The sequence below is a fragment of the Takifugu flavidus genome, chromosome 1 (assembly GCF_003711565.1).
Source record: "Takifugu flavidus isolate HTHZ2018 chromosome 1, ASM371156v2, whole genome shotgun sequence".
Taxonomy (NCBI): domain Eukaryota; kingdom Metazoa; phylum Chordata; class Actinopteri; order Tetraodontiformes; family Tetraodontidae; genus Takifugu; species Takifugu flavidus.
This window is the reverse complement of record NC_079520.1, coordinates 212,501-235,673: the sequence shown is the minus strand read 5'-3', so window position 1 is coordinate 235,673 and position 23,173 is coordinate 212,501. Positions and strand designations below refer to the sequence as shown.

Genomic DNA, 23,173 nt, shown 5'->3' with positions numbered 1-23,173 from the left:
CCCAAACACCCGACAGCCACCATTCAATTCTGAATTTCTTTCTTTTCATAAATTCAATGTGACCATTAAACACATTGCAACGTGAGTTCTGGAAGATGATATTGACTAGAATGTTTTGCATCTTAACAGTTGAAGTTTTAACTGCTTTATCTTGGGTGTCTCCAGAAATCATCAAAGACTGGCTGGTGAAGCCTCTGAGAGACCAGCATGTGAAACCAAAATCTAAAGCCACATTCAAGGGCGAGCTGTTCAAGGACACCTCTAACTGGAAGTGGTTAAAAGGAGACACTGAGATCACTCCTTCCGAGAAGATGGAAATCACCAAAGATGGAACGAATGTGACGCTTACTGTCAACAACTGCCAGCCTGATGATGTCTCAGAATACACGATGGAAGTAGAAGATCGCAGATACACTGCAAAGCTAACACTTGGAGGTACTGTCAGTGGAGATGCTTGAAGATGGTTTTAAATAGTCCTCTGCTGACCCACTCGTCCATGTGTTCTTCCAGAACGTGAGGCTGAGATCCTGAAGCCTCTGGCCAGCTTGGAAGTGGTTGAGAAAGAAGAAGCCAACTTTGATACTGAAATATCTGAGGAAGACATAGTTGGCGAGTGGAAGCTGAGGGGTCAGGTGTTGACGAGGTCTCCGGTAAGGTTTAAAAACAACCGAAAATAATTCCAAAAGCTAAAGGTCCAACTGATCCGATAAAATAGAAGGAAACGGTCCAGCCTTTACCAAGTTGTCATTTTTGCAATCTAGCTACACGCATACAAAGATCTAAAATGTGACGTGATCTTGGTGTCCAGAGGTTCGGATGTTAAAAAGCCGGAGCTGCTTCAATAAAACACATTGGTGACAAATGTCCCAGCAGCCAAAGCGCGTGGCTCCAGTGGTCCAGTAGCTCCAGTAGCTCCAGTGGTCCAGTAGCTCCAGTGGTCCAGTAGCTCCAGTGGTCCAGTAGCCCCAGTAGCTCCAGTAGCTTCAGTGGTCCAGTAGCCCCAGTAGCTCCAGTGGTCCAGTAGCCCCAGTAGCTCCAGTGGTCCAGTAGCTCCAGTGGTCCAGTAGCCCCAGTAGCTCCAGTGGTCCAGTAGCTCCAGTAGCTCCAGTGGTCCAGTAGCTCCAGTAGCTCCAGTGTCCAGTAGCTCCAGTGGTCCAGTAGCTCCAGTGTCCAGTAGCTCCAGTAGCTCCAGTAGCTCCAGTGGTCCAGTAGCTCCAGTGGTCCAGTAGCTCCAGTAGATCCAGTGGTCCAGTAGCTCCAGTGGTCCAGTAGCCCCAGTAGCTCCAGTGGTCCAGTAGTTCCAGTGGTCCAGTAGCTCCAGTAGCTCCAGTAGCTCCAGTGGTCCAGTAGCTCCAGTGGTCCAGTAGCTCCAGTAGCTCCAGTAGCTCCAGTGGTCCAGTAGCTCCAGTAGCTCCAGTGGTCCAGTAGCTCCAGTAGCTCCAGTAGCTCCAGTGGTCCAGTAGCTCCAGTAGCTCCAGTGGTAAAGTAGCCCCAGTGGTCCAGTAGCTCCAGTAGCTCCAGTGGTCGATGGTTGACCATCGACTGTGAAAAGACATCTTTAGAGAAACAGTCATTGAAGAAGATCTGAAGTTCTCTTTCCTCTTTTCTAGACCTGTGACATTAAAGCGGATGGAAGAAAACGTTTCCTCACATTGAAAAATGTGCAACTAGATCAGGCGGGCGAAGTGTCTTACCAGGCCCTGAACGCCGTCACCAGCGGCATGCTAACCGTCAAAGGTAGGACTGTGAGCCTCAAGCTAGTCACCTGTCTGCTGCTCTCTGTCCTTTGGTAAAAATGTGAGAAGTTCAGACGCATCACGGTGACAAAGTGTGTTTCCTGTTGTGAGTAACTGCCGGTTATCCAAACCTCACAGAAATGGAAATGGGATTTGTTGATCCCTTGAAGGATGTTTCTGTGCCTGAAAAGAAACAGGCTAAGTTTGAATGTACCATCACCAAAGAGGTGCCCAAGGTCATGTGGTTCAGGGGGGCAGAGATTGTTACCCCAGGCCCCAAATATGAACTAATTGATGATGGGTTGAAACACATGCTGATCATTAACAGCTGTGAGTTTGACGATGAGGCTCAGTACACCATCGAAGTGCTGGGCGAGAAATCCAGCGCCCAGCTGACGGTGGAAGGTAAGCAGAGGGTATCACCCCATGTATTGCCCCACTCACCCATGTCTTGCCCCACTCACCCCATGTATTGCCCCACTCACCCCATATACTGCCCCACTCACCCCATGTATTGCCCCACTCACCCCATGTATTGCCCCACTCACCCCATGTATTGCCCCACTCACCCCATGTATTGCCCCACTCACCCATGTATTGCCCCACCCACCCATGTATTGCCCCACTCACCCCATGTATTGCCCCACTCACCCATGTATTGCCCCACTCACCCCGTGTATTGCCCCACTCACCCGTATATTGCCCCACCCACCATGTATTGCCCCACTCACCCCATGTATTGCCCCACTCACCCCGTGTATTGCCCCACTCACCCCGTGTATTGCCCCACTCACCCATGTATTGCCCCACCCACCCATGTCTTGCCCCACTCACCCCATGTATTGCCCCACTCACCCCGTGTATTGCCCCACCCACCCATGTATTGCCCCACCCACCCATGTATTGCCCCACCCACCCATGTATTGCAGGCATCAGGCTGAAGTTTGTGCAGCCACTTCAGGACCAAACAGTGAAGGAAGGTAAAACAGCTCACTTTGAGCTGGAGCTGACGCACGACAACGTGCCCGTGCTGTGGTACCGAAATGAAGTTAAACTGCACGTCAGCCGGACCGTGCTCATGCACGTGGAAGGAAAGAAACACAGGCTAGAAATGAGGACGGTGTCTTTAGATGATACGTGCCAGATTAAAGCAGAAGCCAAAGGAATGTCCTCGGTGGCTCAGCTGACTGTCATAGGTAACGGACACACTTCCTGCTGTAACGGACACACTTCCTGCTGTAACGGACACACTTCCTGCTGTAACGGACACACTTCCTGCTGTAACGACACACTTCCTGCTGTAACAGACACACTTCTGCTGTAACGGACACACTTCCTGCTGTAACAGACACACTTCCTGCTGTAACGGACACACTTCCTGCTGTAACAGACACACTTCTGCTGTAACGGACACACTTCCTGCTGTAACAGACACACTTCCTGCTGTAACGGACACACTTCCTGCTGTAACAGACACACTTCCTGCTGTAACAGACACACTTCTGCTGTAACGGACACACTTCCTGCTGTACGGACACACTTCCTGCTGTACGGACACACTTCCTGCTTTAACGGACACACTTCCTGCTGTAACGGACACACTTCCTTCCTGCTGTAACGGACACACTTCCTGCTGTAACGGACACACTTCCTGCTGTAACGGACACACTTCCTGCTGACCTTCTCACTGTTGCCTTCAGCTCCTTAACAACACGTTTCCCAGCTAGTATCAGAAATGAGAGGAGGAGCCTCTGGGTCAGTCCAAGCCGTAACCAAGAGCAGCACCATCCGTTGGTGCTGGAGCTCCACCAGTCGGACCGTTTTTGTGTTTTTGACAGAAGAGAAAACGTGCTTTTAATTGATGTTGTGTGTTCTAAACTATGTTTAAGTTTTATTGTATACTTTGATTCAGATTAACATTATATATCACAAATGAGGAATCACACACACACACACACACACACACACACTCTTAAGCATCTATGAAACCTTCTTCTTCTTGCATGAGAAATGTTTTCTCATTCCTGAAGTTAAGCGAGTGTCCGTTCTGTTCCAGAGGGTGACGCCATCTTTGTGGCGAAGCTACAGGACTTCACAGCTACTGAGAAAGAGGAGCTCATCCTGGACTGCGAGCTGAGCAAAGACGTTCCCGTCGTCTGGTACCACAGCGAGAAGGAGATCACCACATCCAAGACGGTGGTGCTGAAGTCCGAGGGGACGCGCAGGTCTTTGGTGCTGAAGAGAGTGGAGCAGAGCAATAAAGGAACGTACACGTGTGACTGCGGAACCGACAAAACATCAGCTATCGTCGACGTCCAAGGTTTAAACCCAAACAGTTCCAGATTCCACAGAAGCTGTTGCTGAAGCAGATCCGTTGTGATGGTTTGATGTGTCTGTCGTTTAAAGCACGTGATGTTAAAGTAGTTCGGCCCATTTACGGAGTGGAGCTTTTTGATGGAGAGACGGCTCGTTTTGAGGTGGAGATCTCCGAGGACGACGTCCACGGCCAGTGGAAACTGAACGGAGAAGGTCTCAGTCGCTCCTCAGTAAGATCTGGCACTTCTTCTTTTGTCTGCTCATGTGACCTGTATGTGAAAATTGGCCTTTTTTAACACGTCATGTGATCTGACAGGACGTCGACATCATTGAGGACGGCAGCAAACACACGCTCATCTTGTACAACTGCAGGGTGACGATGACGGGTGAGGTGGCCTACACCGCTGCTAATGCCAAATGTTCTGCCAACCTGAAAGTCAAAGGTGAACCAACGTGCTTGAGCAACAGAACCATGAACCAGCAACCTCAGAGCCAAAGCAAAGGCAGAGAAGGGAAAGAAAATCTTCCTCTTTTCCTCTTCCTCAGAACTTCCACTGAACTTCCTCACGACCCTGAATAACGTTCAAGTCTACGAGAAGGATGAGGCCAGGTTTGAGGTGGAGTTGTCCAGACCTCCGAAGAGCTTTCGGTGGTTGAAAGGTTCTCAAGAGCTGCAGAGTGATGACAAATATGAGCTGCTCCAGGATGGGAACATGTACGTGCTGTTGATCCGATCAGCAGCCTACGACGACGAAGCCAAGTACATGTTTGAGGCTGAAGACAAGAGGACGTCCTGCAAACTCGTCCTGCAAGGTCCTCTTCAAAAAAGCAAAAAAAGAGATTTGGGATGGGCGGTGTCTCCTTTTTCTGGCTTATTTCTAAAGGTTGGTGGGATCTCAGAATCTCATCTTTCGCACCTTCCTTTCTTGTGCGGCAGGCATTCGTCTGGAGTTTGTCCGACCCATCAAGGACGTGACGGTGAAGGAACGCGAAACGGCAGAGTTCAGCGTCGAGCTCTCCCACGATAACATCTCAGTGGTCTGGTACAAAAACGACATGCGTCTGCATCCCAGCAAGGTGGTCCACATGTCCGACCACGGAAAGACCCACACGCTGGCCTTCAAGGAAGTCTCCATTGACGACACGTCCATGATCAAAGTGGAGGCCATGGACAAGACTGTGACCGCCATGCTCACCGTCATCGGTCAGCAACCGCACACAGCAGAACGCACGTTTTCACACACTTGAATGAACATTCAACCGTTTTTGTTCTAAGTTTTGCTTTGCCCTTTGAGTCACGCCTTTGAAGAGATACTTTGAGCAGAGGAAGCATTGAGCTGATATTTCTGCTGTTGACCCACAGAGGGCGACCTCTACTTCACTAACAAGCTGCAGAATTACACGGCTGTAGAGAAGGACGAGGTGAAGCTGATGTGTGAGCTGAGCAAGGCCGTCGCCGATGTCAAGTGGTTCAAGGATGGGAAGGAGCTGACGCCTTCCAAGAACATCGCTATCATCACAGATGGGAGGAAACGTATCCTGACGGTCCGGAAGGCAGAGAAGGCCAACATCGGGGAGTACACGTGCGACTGCGGCTCTGATAAAACGACCGCCAAACTCAACATTGAAGGTGTGTGTGACAAACAAGGTCTGACCCCCCCCCCCCCCCCCCCCCCCAGTCCCCCCCCCCCGGTCCTGCTCCTGATGCTGCAGAACATTCGTGCTGTCTAGTGCAGATTTCTTCTCTCACCGTTGTCGTCAGCACTTTTGCCGTGAAGCTTGCTGGTGCTTGGCCTGTCTGAGATGTTCCCTTCTGCTCTTCCTGCAGAGCGGGACATTAAAATCGTCCGTCCGCTGTACAGCATTGAGGTGACAGAGACAGAAACAGCCAAGTTTGAGACGGAGATCTCAGAGGAGGATGTTCACGGAATCTGGAAGCTGAAGGGTGAAACTCTGCACCAGTCTGCTGTGAGTGGCTTTTGAGTTTGTCCATCAGTGCTTCGCTCTGATCTTTGACAGTGACTCACCGTATCAAGCGTCTAACCTGAAGAACAGTCTTCACATTTTCTCTTGTTGGTTGGCAGGATGTTGAGAAGAAAGAGGAAGGAACTCGACACATGCTCACCCTCTACAACGTCCAAATGGACATGGCGGGACCCGTTGACTTCTCTGCAGCCAACGCCAGATCCAGCGCTCAGCTGCGTGTTAAAGGTTTGATCCACCTAAGCCTAACCTCCCCAATAAATGGAGCATTCAGAAATATAGAAATAGTTCAAATAATTCAGCTCCGTTCTGGCTCAGTAGCTCTGAGACTTCAGCCGATCACACATGCAGATGCATGAAGGTTCTTCTGACTCTTCCTCTTGGTCAGCTCGGTCCATTGGACTGGTGCGCCCTCTGAAGGACGTGATGGTGACAGCGGGAGAGACGGCAACCTTTGAGTGTGAGCTGTCCTATGAGGGCATCGCGGTCGAATGGTTCCTGGGAGGACAGAAGATGGAGGCCAGTGAACGGGTGAGTCGCTCCACCACCTTCTGCTGGCAGGCCAGTTGGCTTGACCTGGTACGCTGATTCCATCAGAAAGGACGGTCAGAAGCATTGACACCAACATCTGCTGAAACACATTTATTTTTAAACACCCATTAACACCAAATCAACCAATTAAAAAACTGTTTTCAGTGTTACAAGAGGAGCAGCTAAAAACCAACTGTGATGAAGTGTAACTTGATTTCCTGTCGGTCCAGGTGAAAACTCGTGTGGCAGGTCGAGTCCACGCTCTCACCATCAGAGATGTGAATCTGCTGGAGACGGGCGAGGTCAAACTCACTGCCAAAGACTTCCAGACCAAGGCTCATCTCATAGTCAAAGGTTGGATTAGATCAGATTAGAGAACAATAACAGAACAATAATAATAGACCACCTCTGGTTGGATGCTCACACCAGACAGTTCCCTTCATTTCTCTGTGTCCCTGCATTCAGAGCCTCCAGTAGAGTTCACCAAGCCGCTGGAGGACCAGACGGTGGAGGAGGACGCCACCATCACCTTGGAATGTGAGGTCTCCAGAGAGAATGCTGAAGTTCGTTGGTTCCGAGATGGACAGGAGCTCAGAAAGACAAAGAAGTATGACATTCTTGTCCTGGGGTGCAAGAGAATGTTGGTCATCCACGACTGCTCTCCAGAAGACATGAAAATGTACACGTGTGATGCTAAAGACTTCAAGACTTCCTGCTTCCTTGATGTTATACGTAAGAACCAAATCTTTCTGGCTTGTTTTTCTTCCTTTAAGTTAAAAACTTTAGTTGAAATGAACTGAAAAGGCTAGAAATCACTGTAGAAACCCTCCGTCAGGAAAAAGGCTTTTCATTAATGCTGTTAGTGTTGCAGAAGATTGTGTGCAACTGTGGTGTAACATTGCTGCTCATGAGTGTTGTAACCAAGCCTTGTGCCCGTGGCCACAGCACCTCATGTGGAGTTCACGAAGCCTCTGCAGGACGTGGAGGTCGGAGAGAGAGAATCTGCAAAGTTTGAATGTGAAGTTTCTCGTGAGTCGGCCAAGGTGAGGCCTCCTGCTTCTCCATAACACCCTCAGACACTCTGTGATGAAGATGATGAAGATCATTTGGGATCAACTGTCTTCATGCAGGTTCGCTGGTTTAAAGATGGCAGCGAGATCAGGAAGGGAAAGAAGTATGAGATCATTGCCAAAGGGGTGCAGAGGACCCTTATCGTTCATAAGAGCGGCTTTGATGATGAGGCTGAGTACGAATGTGATGCCAGGACCTCCAAGACCTCTGGCCTGCTCACCGTCATCGGTGGGAAAAATCTCTCTAAAAGTCATTTGGGATCCTGGGCTCATTTTCCCCGTTGTGCTAATGTAACTGCTTTTGTCTGGCTGGGCACAGAGGAGGCGGCCAAGTTCTCCAAGAAACTTTTGGATGTGGAGGGAACCGAGACGGACAGTGTAAAGATGATCTGCGAGGTGTCGAAGGCCGGTGCCGAGGTCACGTGGTATCGTGGCGAGGAGGAGCTCCCAGAGGTGGGCCGATATGAGCAGATCACAGATGGGCGCAAGAGGATCCTGATCATCAAAGGCCTCAAGATGGAGGATGCTGGAAGCTACAACTGCAGGCTGAGTCCCGACATGAAGACCTCAGCCGAGCTCAAAGTCAACGGTAAGAGAGGGAGAAGTGGCGCCGCCTCAGCCTTCAACTTCTTCAGCTTATGTTTGTTTCATTTGCGCTTTATGTGAGAATGTGAATATTGTTACTTGTTTGACAGTCAGATCTCCCCGAAGAGGGAGCAGAGGTGTTGCCATTTCATCCAAAGCTCCTCTTGTGTGTTTCCCAGAACTTGCAGCTGAGTTCATCTCCAGACCGAAGAACCAGGAGGTGGTGGAAGGCCAGACGGCTGAGTTTACCTGCTCCGTCTCCAAAGAAACCTATGAGGTCAAATGGTTCAGAGGGGATAAGGAGCTGGAAACTGGGGACAAATTCACCATCGTGAGTGAAGGGAAAAGAAGAGCGCTGATAGTGAAGAGCTGCGAGCTGAGGGACGAAGGCGGCTACGTTGCTCACATTGGCGCCATTAAAGCTTCGGCTGATTTGGTTGTGACCGGTAAGAGTCTGTTTCAGTTTCTTGATTTAGAGATTTCACAGCACATATTTATATCTCCTGTTGCTTCTAGAAAAACTGAGGATCATCACGCCGATTAAAGACACAGAGGTGAAGGAAGGAAGTGAAATTGTGTTCAACTGTGAGGCCAATGCAGAAGGAGCCAAGGCCAAGTGGCTGAAGAACGAGGAGACAATATTCGAGACCAGCAAGTACATGATGGCTCAGAGGGATAACGTCTTCTCCCTGAGGATCAGAGATGCTCAGAAGACTGATGAGGCCAGCTACACCATTGCTTTGACCAATCACAGAGGAGAACAGGCGAAGAGCACAGCGAGTGCTAAAGTTGCAGGTAAGAGCAAGAAGGTTTTTCATTTCAGAAGGTTTTGACGTTTCTGGGGCGGAGTAGCGTTTCCTAATTAGGAATGGAACAGTGAGGCTCGCAGAATCTTCTGTAGATGACCATAAATATCTGGGCAGATGATCATATAAAAGATTAAATGGAAAATCAATCAAATTGAGTTGGTGTCTCTTGTGCCTCTACAGAGGAGAAGCACAGATTTGTGCATCCCATCGAGGACGTAGAAACTCAGGAGAAGAAAACCATCAGCTTTGTTTGTAAGGTGAATCGGCCCGAGGTGGTGGTTCGGTGGATGAAGGCTGGCCAAGAGGTGGTGCTCAGTAAACGCATCGTCTACAGAGTGGATGGCCTCAAACACACCCTGACCATCAAAGACTGTGTCATGGAGGATGAGGGCGAGTACACGGCCGTGCTCGCAGAGGACAAATGCTCAGCGGAACTGATGGTGAGCGAAGCGCCGGCTGACTTCACGGCGCCGCTCAAAGACCAAACAGTGACGGAGTTTGAAGATGCCGATTTCACCTGCAAGCTGAACAAGGAGAAGGCTACGGTGAAGTGGTACAAGAACGGCAGAGAAATCCGAGAAGGACCCAGGTAACAGCAGCTTCTCCTGCACATCCTGCCTGGCAGGAGACACCATCACACATCTCAACCCGAGATCCGGCTGTTTTTCAGGTATCGCATGCAAAAGGAAGGAAAGCTGTGCAGATTGATCATCAAGGAATGCAGACCGGATGATGAATGTGAATATGCTTGTGGCATGGATGAGAGGAGGACCAGAGCCAGGCTCTTTGTTGAAGGTGCACTCTTTTTCCACAACATCTTTCCACCTTTTTCCTCTTTGGACTCCTCACGTTATGCTGAGTGCTTTTCTTCCAGAGACACCAGTAGAGATCATCAGACCACCTCAGGACATGTTTGAACCTCCAGGCTCTGACATTGTGTTTGAGGTGGAGCTAAACAAAGACAGGGTGGAGGTGAAGTGGATGAGGAACAACATGATCATTGTCCAGGGAGACAAGTACCAGATGATCAGTGAAGGTAAAATCCATAGGCTGCAGGTCTGTGAGATCAGACCTCGTGACCAGGGAGAATACCGTATCATCGCCAAAGACAAGGACGCCAGGGCCAAGCTGGAGCTGGCAGGTACGTCCACGGCTGTAGGTGGGATGGAATCAGCAGTCCACTGCACCTTCCGCACACAATACTTGTTTCTCCTCTGCAGCCGTTCCTAAGATTAAAACCACCGATCAGAAACTGGTGACAGATGCAGGGAAGCCTTTCGTCATGCACGTGCCCTATGATGCCTACCCTCGCGCTGACACCGAGTGGTTCTTTGGAAACACCACCCTGCCCGTACAGAACACCGACACCTCTGCTGATAAGACCGAGTACAGGCTCAAGAGCCCCAGCAAGGAGGACCAGGGCCAGTACAAGGTGGTGATCAGAAACAAACATGGCGCAGCAGAGGCCTGCATTGTCCTGGATGTCATCGGTGCGTCTGAGAAATATTGGACTTCAGAAAGACCGGGAAGATTGGAAGGGACTCATCAACATTAAACCTGTGTCTTTGTAGATGTACCTGGACCAGTCAAAAATCTGGCAGTGGTGGATACTGCTGATGGCGAGGTCAGCTTGGCCTGGGCAGAGCCTGAGAGTGACGGTGGAAGCAAGATCATTGCTTACGTGGTGGAAAGGCGTGATGTGAAGCGCAAGACTTGGGCACTTGCTACCAACCGTGCTGATGCTCCAGAGTACTGCGTCACCGGTCTACAGAAGGATTCGGCGTATCTTTTCAGAGTCTGTGCCCGAAACAGAGTTGGCAGTGGGCCGGCTGTTGCCACCGAAGACGCCGTCCAGGCCAAGAACAAGTTTGGTGAGATGCCCAACACCCTGAAATACGTTTGCACGTACCCTAATTTACCCTAATTATCCTAACTCACCCTAATTTCCATACGCCTGCTTCCTGTTATCTGTTATCAGACGTTCCTGATGCTCCTGAGAATGTTGCAGTCGTGACGGTCAACAAGTTTGGCGCCACCGTTGCCTGGGAGCCCCCCAAGTTTGACGGAGGCTCTGAAATCACGGCCTATGTGATCGAGCTTCGTGATAGGACCTCTGTGAAATGGGAGGCAGCCCAGGTGTGCAGTGCACAAGACCTCTCTGCCACCCTCAATGACGTGGTGGAGAATAAGGAGTACATCTTCAGAGTCCGAGCTGAGAACAGGGCTGGCGTGGGCAGGCCCAGTCCTGCCACGAACCCTGTGAAGATCATGGATCCTATTGGTGTGTGAACTCACGTTTGTGGTAAAACCTATCATTGCCCCAAGGGAATCCAAGTTTATTGATGGACTTCTGTTGTTGCTTCAGAGAGACCCAGCCAGCCTTTGAATTTGAACTTCAGTGACCAAATCAAGACGGCTGTGACGCTGACTTGGGAAACCCCTATTAGCAATGGCGGTAGCATGATCACTGGCTATATCATTGAGAAATGTGAGGACGGCACTGACAAGTGGCTCCGATGCAACGCCAGACTGTGTCCTGACCTCTCATACAGAGTATTTGATGCAACTTTACCTTTAAAATCTAGTCTTATTTTTAAGCAAGAAGACTCAGCGATGCTTGTTTTGATGATTGTCTTCAGGTGTCGGGCCTGAGAGCAGCTCAGAAGTACCTGTACAGGGTGTGTGCTGAGAACGCTGCTGGTGTCTCTGATCCAGCCCAGCAGCTCGGACCTCTGCTTGCTGATGACCCTCACGGTACGCAACATCAGTCAGGGAACAGAGCACGTACTGATAAACGCCAGGGACGGGGAAGAAATGCGACATGTTAGAGAATAAAGACAGAATCTTAAACATGGCAAGAGTGACCTACGCTAAACTAAAATATACTATTCTTCCATTTATTTAGATTCAATTGAACTAAGCCATAAGTGTGTATGTGTGCAAGGTACCGACCCCACAAATGGGGCCCCAATGAGCTGGCTCCTCATCGGGGGCCCATATAGACTCCAGCACCCTCGTGGTGACCACAAAGGAGATAAACGGCTCAACTAAAGAAAAAAAATGGACCAATTTTTGGCCATTTCTTGAATATGTTGTTCTTTAATCTTGATGCTGAAGTTACCATCCTCTAACATTAAAGGAACTTCTATGTCTTGGCAGTTGGTCCAACCTTGGACCTGAGTGCCTTCAGGAATGGACTGGAGGTGATTGTTCCCCAGCCTCTCACCATCCGGGTCCCCATCACCGGATACCCGACACCTATTGCTAAGTGGGTGTTTGGAGAAAAAGAGCTGAATGCTGAGGAGCGCATCTCCATGGTGACAAAGCCAACGTTCACAGAGCTGACCATCGTACCAAGCATGCGTCCAGACAAAGGAACATACACGTTACATCTGGAGAATGACATCTCTTCAGTTTCTGGAGAGATTGAAGTCAACGTCATTGGTATGAAGCAAATCTCTTCCTCTCATATCATGAAATGATCACTGAAATGTATCCAAAGTGATAGACGAGCTGCTGCTTCTGGCTCTCTCAGAAATCTGGCTTTCATTTGGGTTCTCTTTGATCTTCTTCACCTCTAAAATCAGTGGGTATTTCTAACCAGGCTGGACTCTGCTGCTTATTCAGAGTTGTTTAATAGAAGACTTGAAGTAATCTGGTAATCTCAGACTACCAAATGGAGGATAATAATCCACCCGGATGCTTCCAACCCTGACAGAGAGACATGGCTTAGCAGAGGTTAGCACCTGCTTATGGCACCTTTATTTCTGCAGCATGCCCAAGTGCTCCGAAGGACTTGAAGGTGGCTGAGGTATCCCGGCACCATGTCCACCTGATGTGGGAGGCTCCAGAACATGATGGAGGAAGTCCAGTCACCCACTACCAGATTGAGAAGAGAGAAGTGTCACGCAAGACCTGGGCCAAGGTACATGTGAAGTCCTGGTCACCTGACAGGTCCATCAGCTTTGTTGGCATCAAGGACACAGTGTAGACCCCCCCCCCCCCCACACACACACACACACACACCCTAATAGACAAAACAACAACACAACATTTGCTTCCACAGGTAGCTACTGGTGTTCTGGACCTGGAACACACCGTTACTGATGTGGTTGAAGCCAAAGAATATCTGTTCAGTGTGACCGCCTGCAACAAGTGTGGAGCTGGAGAACCAGCGTACATCGACGAGCCGGTCAACATCTCCTCTCCTGCCAGTACGGGTTTCTAAAGTTAGACATCTGAGGTCTTCTGAGACACAACGTTGACTCAAATGCTTTAAACCCTTTCAGCTGTGCCTGATCCCCCGGAGAACTTAAAGTGGCGTGATAAGTGCGCCAAAAGCATCTTCCTGTTTTGGGAGTCCCCCAAGTATGATGGTGGTTCCCCGGTCAAAGGTTATGTCGTGGACAAATGTCAGCGTGGTACCGATAAGTGGGAGCCCTGTGGCGACCCTCTTCCTGAACTAAAGTAAGAGCCAATGTCCTCAGTAATTCTCTGCAATCTTTCAGCTTTAGCTCTGACCACATTTCTGGTACAGGTTACAAGTGACCGGCCAAATAGAAGGTCAGTGGTACAGCTACCGAGTCAGAGCCTTCAACAAGCTGGGAGCGAGCCGACCGTGCCGTGCCACTGACGACATCCAGGCTGTGGATGCTAGAGGTATTCTTTGTCCTTCTGCTCTCAGACAAGAAGAGAAAAGAATAATGAGATGTGATGACTTTCTTCGTGATGTTCTTGCTCTAACCTTAATTTAACGGCTCCAACAGAACCTCCAGAGATCCAGCTTGATGTCAAGTTGCTGGCAGGTTTGACTGCAAGAGCAGGAACCAAGATTGAGCTTCCCACTGATGTTAAGGGCAAACCTACCCCCCGAGTAAAATGGACAAAGGCCGACCAGGTCCTGCGGGCAGACGACCGCATTAGCATTGACACTCAGCCCGATCACTCCAAGCTTTCCATTGCCAACACCACGCGAGGAGACACAGCCACCTACATCATCGAGGCTGTCAACATCTGCGGACGTGCTACCGCCACTATCGATGTCAACATTCTTGGTATTTACTGCCTCAAGTGATATTTCACAAGCCAAGATGTCGAACTAAATATGTCATAACTTCATAAATGTATAAAACAGACATATTCATATCGATTTAAGCTCATCTTCTCCTGCCTTGATCACTATTTAATGTCATTTAGATAAGCCAGGCCCTCCAGCTGCCTTTGACATATCTGACATCACGAGTGAGTCTTGCTGCTTGGCGTGGAACCCTCCCAGGGACGACGGCGGCTCCCCCATCACCAATTACATTGTGGAAAGTCGACAGACGGACAAAGAGGAGTGGGTAAAGCTGTCGGCTACAGTCAAACACACAACCTTCAAGGCCTGCAAGCTCACTGGCATGAAGGAGTACATCTTCCGGATTAGTGCTGAGAACCAGTTTGGTATTGGTGAACCTGCAGAGCACACGCCAATCATTGCCAAGTATTCTTTTGGTATGTTTATTGACTGTATTTAAAAGAATGATCTCTTATTGACACGAACACTAACCAAACACATGTTTTCCCAATCTGTTTCAGACACTCCTGGTTCTCCAACCAGAGTCACCCCCTCTGATATCACTAAAGACGCAGTGACGCTGACCTGGTTTGAGCCAGATGAAGATGGTGGGAGTCCCATCACTGGATACTGGGTTGAGAAGTTTGATCCAGAGAGTGAAAAATGGATCAGATGCAATAAACTACCTATCAAAGACACAACCTTCAGGTAAAACTATAATACAACTTTACAATTAAATGTGTGAAGGTATACACTGAAATGATCTGACATATTCTCAGGGTCAAGGGTCTCCGTACAAAGACGAAGTACCGCTTCCGCGTTCTGGCTGAGAACTTGGCTGGACCTGGCAAAGCAAGTTCAGAAACGGACCCTGTCCTCATTAAAGATCCCATTGGTATCAGCTATCTGTTAATTTCTTTAGTTGTACTCATACGACAGTGATGGAATAATCCTATTAACACCATACTCCACCATCCACCAGATCCTCCCTGGGCTCCTGGTAAACCTGCAGTCAGGGACATTGGGAAGACCTCAGCCTTGTTAGCATGGACCAGACCAGAGCATGATGGTGGGGCAAAGATTGAAGGCTACATTATTGAATTCCAGAAGAGTGGAAGTGAGGAATGGATCTGCATCGCAGACAACGTTCCGTTGACTGAACACCAGCTGCAAGGCTTGAAGGAAAAACAAGAGTACTCATTTAGGGTCAAAGCTGTCAACAAAGCTGGTGAGAGTGATCCCAGCGAGCCCAGTGACCCTGTGGTCTGCAAGGAGAGACTCTGTAAGTTCCATTTCCACAAAAGAACAAAAAATCAAAATACAAAAGACACTTGTCCTTAATCATGTTTCCAGCATCAAACACACAGGAGTCTCAGATTTGTTATTAGCTTAAACTCATTTTCTTAATCTCCTCACTTAATTGAACAGATCCTCCGTCACCACCTCAGTGGCTGGAGGTGAGCAACATCACCAGGACCAACGCTGACCTAAAATGGCAGGTGCCCAGCAGTGATGGAGGCTCCCCCATCACTAACTACGTGGTGGAGAAGAGAGATGTTAGGCGGAAGGCATGGCAAACCGTTGACACCACAGTCAAGGACCTCAAATACACCGTTTCTCCTCTCAACGAAGGGTCGCTGTACGTCTTTCGAGTTGCTGCAGAGAACTCTGTGGGAATGAGTGAATTCTGTGAGCTGGAGGACGCTGTGCTCGCCAAGGACACGTTCAGTAAGTTTGCAGTTATCATCACTGAAAAACCACGCAGGTTAGTCTGAGAAGAACTGTTCTGCAAGATTTAAAGTGGATGTTCTGGCCACGTCAAAAAGCATAGAGGTTCGGTTGGGTCTAACCCCTAACCCTAACCCTTGGAAATGAGGACGTGTTCTTCACAGACTCACTCAGAGAAAGAAAGGGTTACACGATTGTCTTTGTCATTGTGACATGTCGAGAGACCTTTGGTAGTTTGTGAGGAGGACAACAGAAATGAGAAGCTTCAGATATAAATGGGATTTGTCTTCTCTTCAGCAACACCTGGACCTCCTTATGCACTGACTGTGCAGGAGGTCACCAAAAGACACGTGGAGCTCAAATGGGAAGCTCCCAAGAGCGATGGCGGACGACCTATAAGCAAGTATGTTCAAGTGTATTTTCTATGGGTCCAGTGCTGTTCCTATGGTCATAAAGGTGATCAGTGGCAGTGCCCAAGATGGTTACTTTAACTTTAGGATTGGCTCAAAACAACATTAAAATCCATGACGTGTTGAGGTTACCTTTGGCCTTTTCTCTTCCAGATACGTGATTGAGAAGAAGGAAAAACTTGGAACCCGTTGGTTAAAGTGCTGCAAGACTCCAGACAAACAGACTCAGTTCAAAGTGACTGATGTGGATGAAGGTTCTGAGGTTCAGTTCCAGGTCAGAGCCGAAAATGAGGCAGGAGTTGGAGATCCAAGTGAACCCACTGAGATTCTCACTATTGAGGATCCAACAAGTAAGAACAGGACACTCTGGACAAAAGGCTGAAGATGATTCAATTCAAATAAAAGTTACCAAGTGACCCCCCCCCCCCCCTTCCTCTTCAGGTGCACCATCTCCTCCTTTAGAATTGGCCATTCCCGATGCCAGCAGGCAACACATCACTGCTACCTGGAAGCCTCCAGCAAAAGATGGTGGCTGTCCAATCTCTGGCTATCATGTAGAGGTAGCAGAGGCCCGTCCACAACTGAAGTGGCTCAGGGTCAACAACAGGCCTATTAAGGAGCTCAAGTTCAGGATTGATGATGGAATCAAACCAGAGAAGAAATATGTCATCAGGGTACGTGCCATAAACTCCGTTGGCACTGGTGACCCCTCTGAAGTCTCAGATAAGGTCTTCACCAAGGACCCTGACTGTAAGTACTTGGAGAAATTTCTAGCATTTGGTCAATAACAGCCTAAACAATAACCATTTTCCTGCCTACAGGTGCCCCCACCCTAGAATTGGAGGCACAGGACATAGTTGTGATCGAGGGGGAGAAGCTTCACTTGAAAGTTCCCTACAAGGCCATTCCCACGCCTACAATGGTTTGGCAGAAGGACACGTTGGAGTGTAAAGCTGATGACCGCTTGTCTGTGACGCTGGAGATGAATGACGTGAACCTTGAATTGCTCAAGTGCACACGTGCCGATGCTGGCACCTTCACCGTCGTCCTGACAAACAGTCTGGGAACGGCGACTGGGACTGTCAACGTCAAAGTTATTGGTAGGATGCTCCTCATACTTCTCCTCACTGTTTCCGTACTGTAAAACGAGGAAATCTGATGATCTCAAATGTGATAAAATGCTTCTGCTTTCTGGAACAAACGCTTATCTTTGTCTTATGACCTTGGCAGGTCTTCCTGGTAAGTGTAAAGACATCTGTGCCAGTGATATCACCAGGAACTCGTGCAAAATCAGCTGGGAGATGCCAGAAGATGATGGTGGTACCCCGATTACCAGTTATACCCTGGAGCGACGCGAGGCCTCCAAAAAGACCTATATGCCTGTCATGGCAGGAGAGAACGTTCTGACCCGGACGGTCAAAGATCTCTATGTCAACTGTGAGTACTTCTTCAGAGTCAAAGCTGTCAACAAGGTTGGAGCTGGAGAATATCTGGAGCTACGCAACCCAGTCATCACAGAAGAAGTCAAACGTAAGTCCTGCTCTCAGATCTTTTACGTTGAACTCCGATGCCCCCACAAAAACTAACTTGGCACACTTTCATCTTCTGCATTCTGCAACTGTAACAGACATAATTGACCATCGTAGGCCTCCTACCTGCAGCCTTGACACTCTGCCCACGACCTTTGTTAAAATGTGTAGCAGCAGATATACAGGTTCTCAACAGTTCTCTCTAGACCCTAACCCTAACCCTCGACCCTAACCCTCTCTCTAGACCCTAACCCTAACCCTCTCTCTAGAGCCTAACCCTAACCCTCTCTCTAGATCCTAACCCTAACCCTCTCTCTAGAGCCTAACCCTAACCCTCTCTCTAGATCCTAACCCTAACCCTCGACCCTAACCCTAACCCTCGACCCTAACCCTGACCCTCTCTCTAGATCCTAACCCTAACCCTCGACCCTAACCCTCTCTCTAGACCCTAACCCTAACCCTCTCTCTAGAGCCTAACCCTAACCCTCTCTCTAGATCCTAACCCTAACCCTCGACCCTAACCCTAACCCTCAACCCTAACCCTGACCCCCTCTCTAGATCCTATACCCCTCTCTAGATCCTAACCCTAACCCTCGACCCTAACCCTGACCCTCTCTCTAGACCCTAACCCTAACCCTCTCTCTAGAGCCTAACCCTAACCCTCTCTCTAGATCCTAACCCTAACCCTCGACCCTAACCCTCTCTCTAGATCCTAACCCTCACCCTCTCTCTAGATCCTAGCCCTCTCTCTAGACCCTAACCCTCTCTCTAGATCCTAACGCTAACCCTCTCGCTAGATCCTAACCCTCTCTCTAGACCCTAACCCCTCTCTCTAGATCCTAACCCTCTCTCTAGACCCTAACCCTCTCTCTAGATCCTAATGCTAACCCTCTCGCTAGATCCTAACCCTCTCTCTAGACCCTAACCCTCTCTCTAGATCCTAACCCTCTCTCTAGATCCTAACTCTCTCTCTAGATCCTAACTCTCTCTCTAGATCCTAACCCTCTCTCTAGATCCTAACCCTCTCTCTAGATCCTAACCCTAACCTTTCAAAGGCTCTATAGATGACAGTAATTAAAGCTCTCTTTAAAAAGAACAATCTGGATCCATCAGCAATTACCCTTTTTTAGCTAAAATAATCAAAGTGGCTGTTTTTATGCAACTAAATGCTTTTATGGTGCAAAAGAATTCATTTCATGTTTTGTAGTGTGGGTCTAGAACAAACCACAACACTGAGGCTGCACTGATTAAAGTGCCTAATGAGGTTCATGTGAGCAGAGCCTGATCCTGATCTGGAGTTTACTGCTGTCTTCCATCCAGTCCACCAAAACCAACTGCTGGACAGACTTGAAACATGGCTGGGAATTTCTGGCAGAACATTAACTTGTATTAATCTTACTGGACTACAATTGAACCTGAGCATGAAAACAGTTACTTGTGGAGTTCCCAAAGGGTCCATCTTTGGGCCTCTTTTATTCAACATCTGCATTGTCCCTCTGGCTCATATAGAGGAATATTAAAACATCTCCTATCATAATTATATAGATTAGACACACTTTGTTCTTGGTTTGCAACCACGTATTTACTCATTATTTACTTGTTAACTTTGACCTCACAGAAAAACCAGACCCACCCCTCCAGGTCGAGACTCGTGACCCAACGTCCAAGTCCATCACCGTCACCTGGAAAGCTCCAGACAATGATGGCGGTTGTCCCATTCAAGGCTACATTGTAGAGATGATTGAGAAAGATGGTGACCGCTATGAGAGGGTGACCCCAAACCTGGTTCCTGGCTGCTCCTTTGTGGTGACGGGTCTGAAAGAAAACATGGAGTACCAGTTCAGGGTCCGAGCGGAGAATGTTGCTGGAGTCAGTGAACCATCTCGCAGCACACAACCAGTGAAAGCTGCCGACCCTGTTGGTATGTAGCGCTATTAAGAATGGCTGGGGTTTCTTCCCTTTCATTTTCTCCTTCATTCATTTACTTTTTGAAACCATATCATCACATGCACTGTGCACGTGAGGCTGTTTCTCTGCTCTTCCATACAAGCGGTGGGCAGCCAGCGGACTAAACATGTAGCAAATGTGTTGAGAGCATTCAGGAACAGCATTATGGGTTAGGGTGATATTTGTTCATCACACAAGTTCTAAATTTGAGTGTTTTATTCTTTTGATTCTCAGAAAAACCAACTGTCACACTCCATACGCGTGTGAAGTCAGGTCTTTGCATCAAGAAGGGAGAGGAGATTCAAATTCACGCCTACGTCTCTGGGTCGCCATATCCCAAAGTCACTTGGCTGAGAAACAATGAGGATGTCACGAAAGAGCCAAGCAAAAAGGCTGTTCCTGTGCTCAAGAAGAAGAAGAAGACCAAGGTTTGTGTGCTGAGTGTCTCAATGAAGTCCTGACTGGATTTCTGTTTTTGAAGAATGGGGCGATTTACACGTGTTCTTGTCAGGTTCTTGAGCCAGAAGAGGAGTTTGTCACTCCGTTGCGTGAGCGTCTGGGTCTGGACCAGACACAGAAGGGCCAGTCGGTGTTGATGATCCGTGAAGCTGTCAGAGCAGATCATGGAAACTTCACCATCCATGTGGAGAACGCTCATGGTGTCGCCAGCGCTTCCTGTCCTGTCAATGTTCTTGGTAAGAAACAGCTTTACAATCGAATAGTCAAGTTCTTGTGTGTCCAATCGTGTTGTTGTTGTTGTTGTTGTTGTTAGGGTTAGGGTTAGGGTTGACTTTAGCTCCTTCTGTTGTGTTTGCAGACAAACCTGGTGCCCCCATCAACTTCACCTTTGATGAAATCAGAAACACCTCAGTCATCTGCAACTGGGAGCCTCCCGAAGACGATGGTGGCAGCGAGATCCTGAACTACATTTTGGAGAAGAAGGACAACAAGAATGATGAAATTGGCTGGATAACCATCACCTCCACACTGAAGGGCAACAGCTTCCCCATCACCAAACTTATTGAAGGGAAAGAGTACATCTTCAGGGTCACAGCTGAAAACAAGTTTGGCTGTGGACCGCCATGCATCTCTGACCCGCTGACTGCCAAGAACCAGTTTGGTGTGTGAAAGATGTAGAGCAGAAATATCATTTAAACCTGAGGAATAGCTCCACTGACATATGGACGTTAAAAAACCCCGAGCATTTATCAAATGACAACATTTCTATTAGTCTCAGTTTAAATGGTCCTACTCAAATCTGCATTTTCATAAACTAGCAAGGCCAACATATCCAAACCCTTTGTCCTCAGATCCCCCTGATGCTCCTAACGCTCCCAGAGTTCATGAGGTGACAGCGAGCACTGCCCAGCTCTCCTGGCATGAACCCAAGGATAATGGAAGTCCCATCCTGGGATACTGGATTGAAAGGAAGGAGGTGAACAGTAAACACTGGACCAGAGTGAACAGGGCCCTCATCAACTCTCTGGAGGTCAAGGTCAGCAACCTCATGGAGGGTCTCACCTATATATTCAGAGTGTGTGCCGAGAACCTGGCTGGGCCCGGACCCTTCAGCGAGCCCAGTGACCGCACCACTGCCATGGATGCTATTTGTAAGTACTGTGAGCAGGCAAGAGACAAGCAACTGATCTGATCTGCACTTTAGTTATTCTTTATTTTTATTTCTGTATCGCACAACAATGTTTTACTATCAGAGTAAAACCTGAACCAAACCTAGATCCGTGATCCATGGTCATTTCTAGCTAATGTTGCTAATGTTACGTGAGCAGTTATCAATGCTGTTATTGTTCGTAGCCCTTCTCTTTAATTATGGTAATCAGAGTCATTTAGCTGTTTGATGGAAGCACAGATATCAGCTCATCTGAACGCCCCCATTCGCTGGATGAGTGAATCAGATGTTCACTGGAAATGCAGCATCTTGGCTAATTTGGCCTAACCCTAACCCTTTAACGTCAGGGTCTGGAAATCAAATATCCAGCCGTGATGATTAAATGTTGATGATTAAAATGCAGAATGACAGTCTTTTTGCCCTTAAACTATAAGTGGGTTGTGAGTAGAATGGCCATATGGTGGACCAGTTGTTTTTACTGGACATGGACAAACTTTCATATGTCAGTTAGAATTCTTGCACTGTACTCTGAGATTTTAGTATTTTTAGATTTGCATGAGTTGTCAAAGTCCTTTGAAATGTCAAATCAAATGTTATGTTAAGTTGAGTAACGTCTGTTGCTCCCCCAGTGCCTCCTGGACCCCCCACACCGTGGATCGTGGATACCGGGAAGGACTTTGTCATTGTGGCCTGGAAGCCTCCTCTGTATAACGGTGGCGGAGATATTTTGGGATACCATGTTGAAAAGGTAAAAATGCATATTGATTTCACACTGAAATATGAATAGAAACATTTTCTTGTCTTTCTGAATAAACCGAAAAGTCTTTATTCACTGTGAGAGTCCACATGTGCTCCTATGGCAGGTCTTAGCTGGGGAGAAGGAGTGGACCCGCAGTACAGAGTTCAGATGTAAAGAGTTGACCTACACAGTGGGCGGACTCATGGAGGGAGCAGATTACTACATCCGTGTTGTAGCGGTCAATGACGCCGGTCCCGGAGCTCCTGGCGTGACTGAACCTGTGACGGTCAAGGAGCCTCAAGGTTATTACACACAACATTTGGATTTTGTCCTACAACTCTTAGTACTACTGCATCTAGTAGAGGTCCAGATGCTTCTGCGTTTCTCCACCACCGACCAGTCTGACTGCTGATGTGTTCCAGAATCTCCTGCAGTGGAATTTGATGCCTCCGTCAAGAAAGGTGTCATCATCAGGGCAGGAGAATCTCTGAAACTTCCTGCTGTGGTCACTGGTCGACCCCAGCCTGAAGTTAGTTGGGCGAAGGATGAAGGTGAAATCGACAAGAACCGAATGATTGTGGAAACAGAGGGCAAGAACAGCACTCTGTTCATCAAGAAGGCCATGAGGGCAGATCATGGAAAGTACCAAATAGCTGGGACGAACAGCAGTGGCACAAAGACGGCAGAGACCAGAGTGGATATTATGGGTCAGTGTTCACTCCAAAAGAATGGCGTTTGCTTTTAGGGTTAGGGTTAGGGTTAGGGTTAACCCTAACCCAGGTCAGCCTTGGTTAAGCCCATAGTTTGTTCTTGCCCTATTTCCACAGATGTCCCTGGACCCGTGGTTGACCTGAAGACAGTGACAGTAACCAAAAAGAATATTACCCTTACATGGTCAGACCCTCAGGACAATGGAGGAAGTGACATCATTGGCTACGAGGTGCTGAGAAAGGATGCAAAGATGAAACTTTTCCGCCAGCCTATGGAGACTGCATCCTGCAAATGTGACGTTCAGGGCCTCCTAGCTGGCGAGGAGTACGATTTCAGAGTCATTGCCCGAAATAAGTACGGCGATGGAGCTCCAGCTGACCTGGGACCCATCCTGGC

The 23,173-nt window shown here is 48.5% G+C and overlaps 1 protein-coding gene across 1 annotated transcript in view; it reads left to right on the top strand.

Annotated features, from left to right (window-relative positions):
• LOC130536639 (titin-like) overlaps window positions 1-23,173 on the top strand; it is a 135,437-nt gene that overhangs the window by 43,152 nt on the left and 69,112 nt on the right. The window contains exons 77-128 of the mRNA XM_057052736.1: window positions 166-435; window positions 511-650; window positions 1,611-1,737; window positions 3,793-4,056; window positions 4,143-4,282; window positions 4,369-4,495; window positions 4,599-4,865; window positions 4,990-5,256; window positions 5,416-5,682; window positions 5,881-6,020; window positions 6,137-6,263; window positions 6,424-6,566; window positions 6,797-6,920; window positions 7,032-7,298; window positions 7,512-7,609; window positions 7,697-7,865; window positions 7,956-8,225; window positions 8,401-8,667; window positions 8,738-9,016; window positions 9,211-9,619; window positions 9,701-9,825; window positions 9,905-10,171; window positions 10,251-10,520; window positions 10,602-10,901; window positions 11,009-11,311; window positions 11,396-11,583; window positions 11,670-11,784; window positions 12,190-12,474; window positions 12,804-12,955; window positions 13,097-13,244; window positions 13,320-13,497; window positions 13,568-13,689; window positions 13,797-14,084; window positions 14,227-14,523; window positions 14,608-14,794; window positions 14,866-14,981; window positions 15,069-15,368; window positions 15,515-15,814; window positions 16,112-16,217; window positions 16,378-16,574; window positions 16,666-16,974; window positions 17,046-17,324; window positions 17,455-17,754; window positions 19,372-19,674; window positions 19,935-20,128; window positions 20,212-20,395; window positions 20,518-20,820; window positions 21,011-21,310; window positions 21,957-22,075; window positions 22,191-22,368; window positions 22,489-22,773; window positions 22,894-23,173. The exon at window positions 22,894-23,173 is cut by the window's right edge and continues 14 nt beyond it. Coding sequence (XP_056908716.1) covers window positions 166-435; window positions 511-650; window positions 1,611-1,737; window positions 3,793-4,056; window positions 4,143-4,282; window positions 4,369-4,495; window positions 4,599-4,865; window positions 4,990-5,256; window positions 5,416-5,682; window positions 5,881-6,020; window positions 6,137-6,263; window positions 6,424-6,566; window positions 6,797-6,920; window positions 7,032-7,298; window positions 7,512-7,609; window positions 7,697-7,865; window positions 7,956-8,225; window positions 8,401-8,667; window positions 8,738-9,016; window positions 9,211-9,619; window positions 9,701-9,825; window positions 9,905-10,171; window positions 10,251-10,520; window positions 10,602-10,901; window positions 11,009-11,311; window positions 11,396-11,583; window positions 11,670-11,784; window positions 12,190-12,474; window positions 12,804-12,955; window positions 13,097-13,244; window positions 13,320-13,497; window positions 13,568-13,689; window positions 13,797-14,084; window positions 14,227-14,523; window positions 14,608-14,794; window positions 14,866-14,981; window positions 15,069-15,368; window positions 15,515-15,814; window positions 16,112-16,217; window positions 16,378-16,574; window positions 16,666-16,974; window positions 17,046-17,324; window positions 17,455-17,754; window positions 19,372-19,674; window positions 19,935-20,128; window positions 20,212-20,395; window positions 20,518-20,820; window positions 21,011-21,310; window positions 21,957-22,075; window positions 22,191-22,368; window positions 22,489-22,773; window positions 22,894-23,173 — 11,440 coding nt within the window. The remainder of the gene's footprint in view (window positions 1-165; window positions 436-510; window positions 651-1,610; window positions 1,738-3,792; window positions 4,057-4,142; window positions 4,283-4,368; window positions 4,496-4,598; window positions 4,866-4,989; window positions 5,257-5,415; window positions 5,683-5,880; window positions 6,021-6,136; window positions 6,264-6,423; window positions 6,567-6,796; window positions 6,921-7,031; window positions 7,299-7,511; window positions 7,610-7,696; window positions 7,866-7,955; window positions 8,226-8,400; window positions 8,668-8,737; window positions 9,017-9,210; window positions 9,620-9,700; window positions 9,826-9,904; window positions 10,172-10,250; window positions 10,521-10,601; window positions 10,902-11,008; window positions 11,312-11,395; window positions 11,584-11,669; window positions 11,785-12,189; window positions 12,475-12,803; window positions 12,956-13,096; window positions 13,245-13,319; window positions 13,498-13,567; window positions 13,690-13,796; window positions 14,085-14,226; window positions 14,524-14,607; window positions 14,795-14,865; window positions 14,982-15,068; window positions 15,369-15,514; window positions 15,815-16,111; window positions 16,218-16,377; window positions 16,575-16,665; window positions 16,975-17,045; window positions 17,325-17,454; window positions 17,755-19,371; window positions 19,675-19,934; window positions 20,129-20,211; window positions 20,396-20,517; window positions 20,821-21,010; window positions 21,311-21,956; window positions 22,076-22,190; window positions 22,369-22,488; window positions 22,774-22,893) is intronic.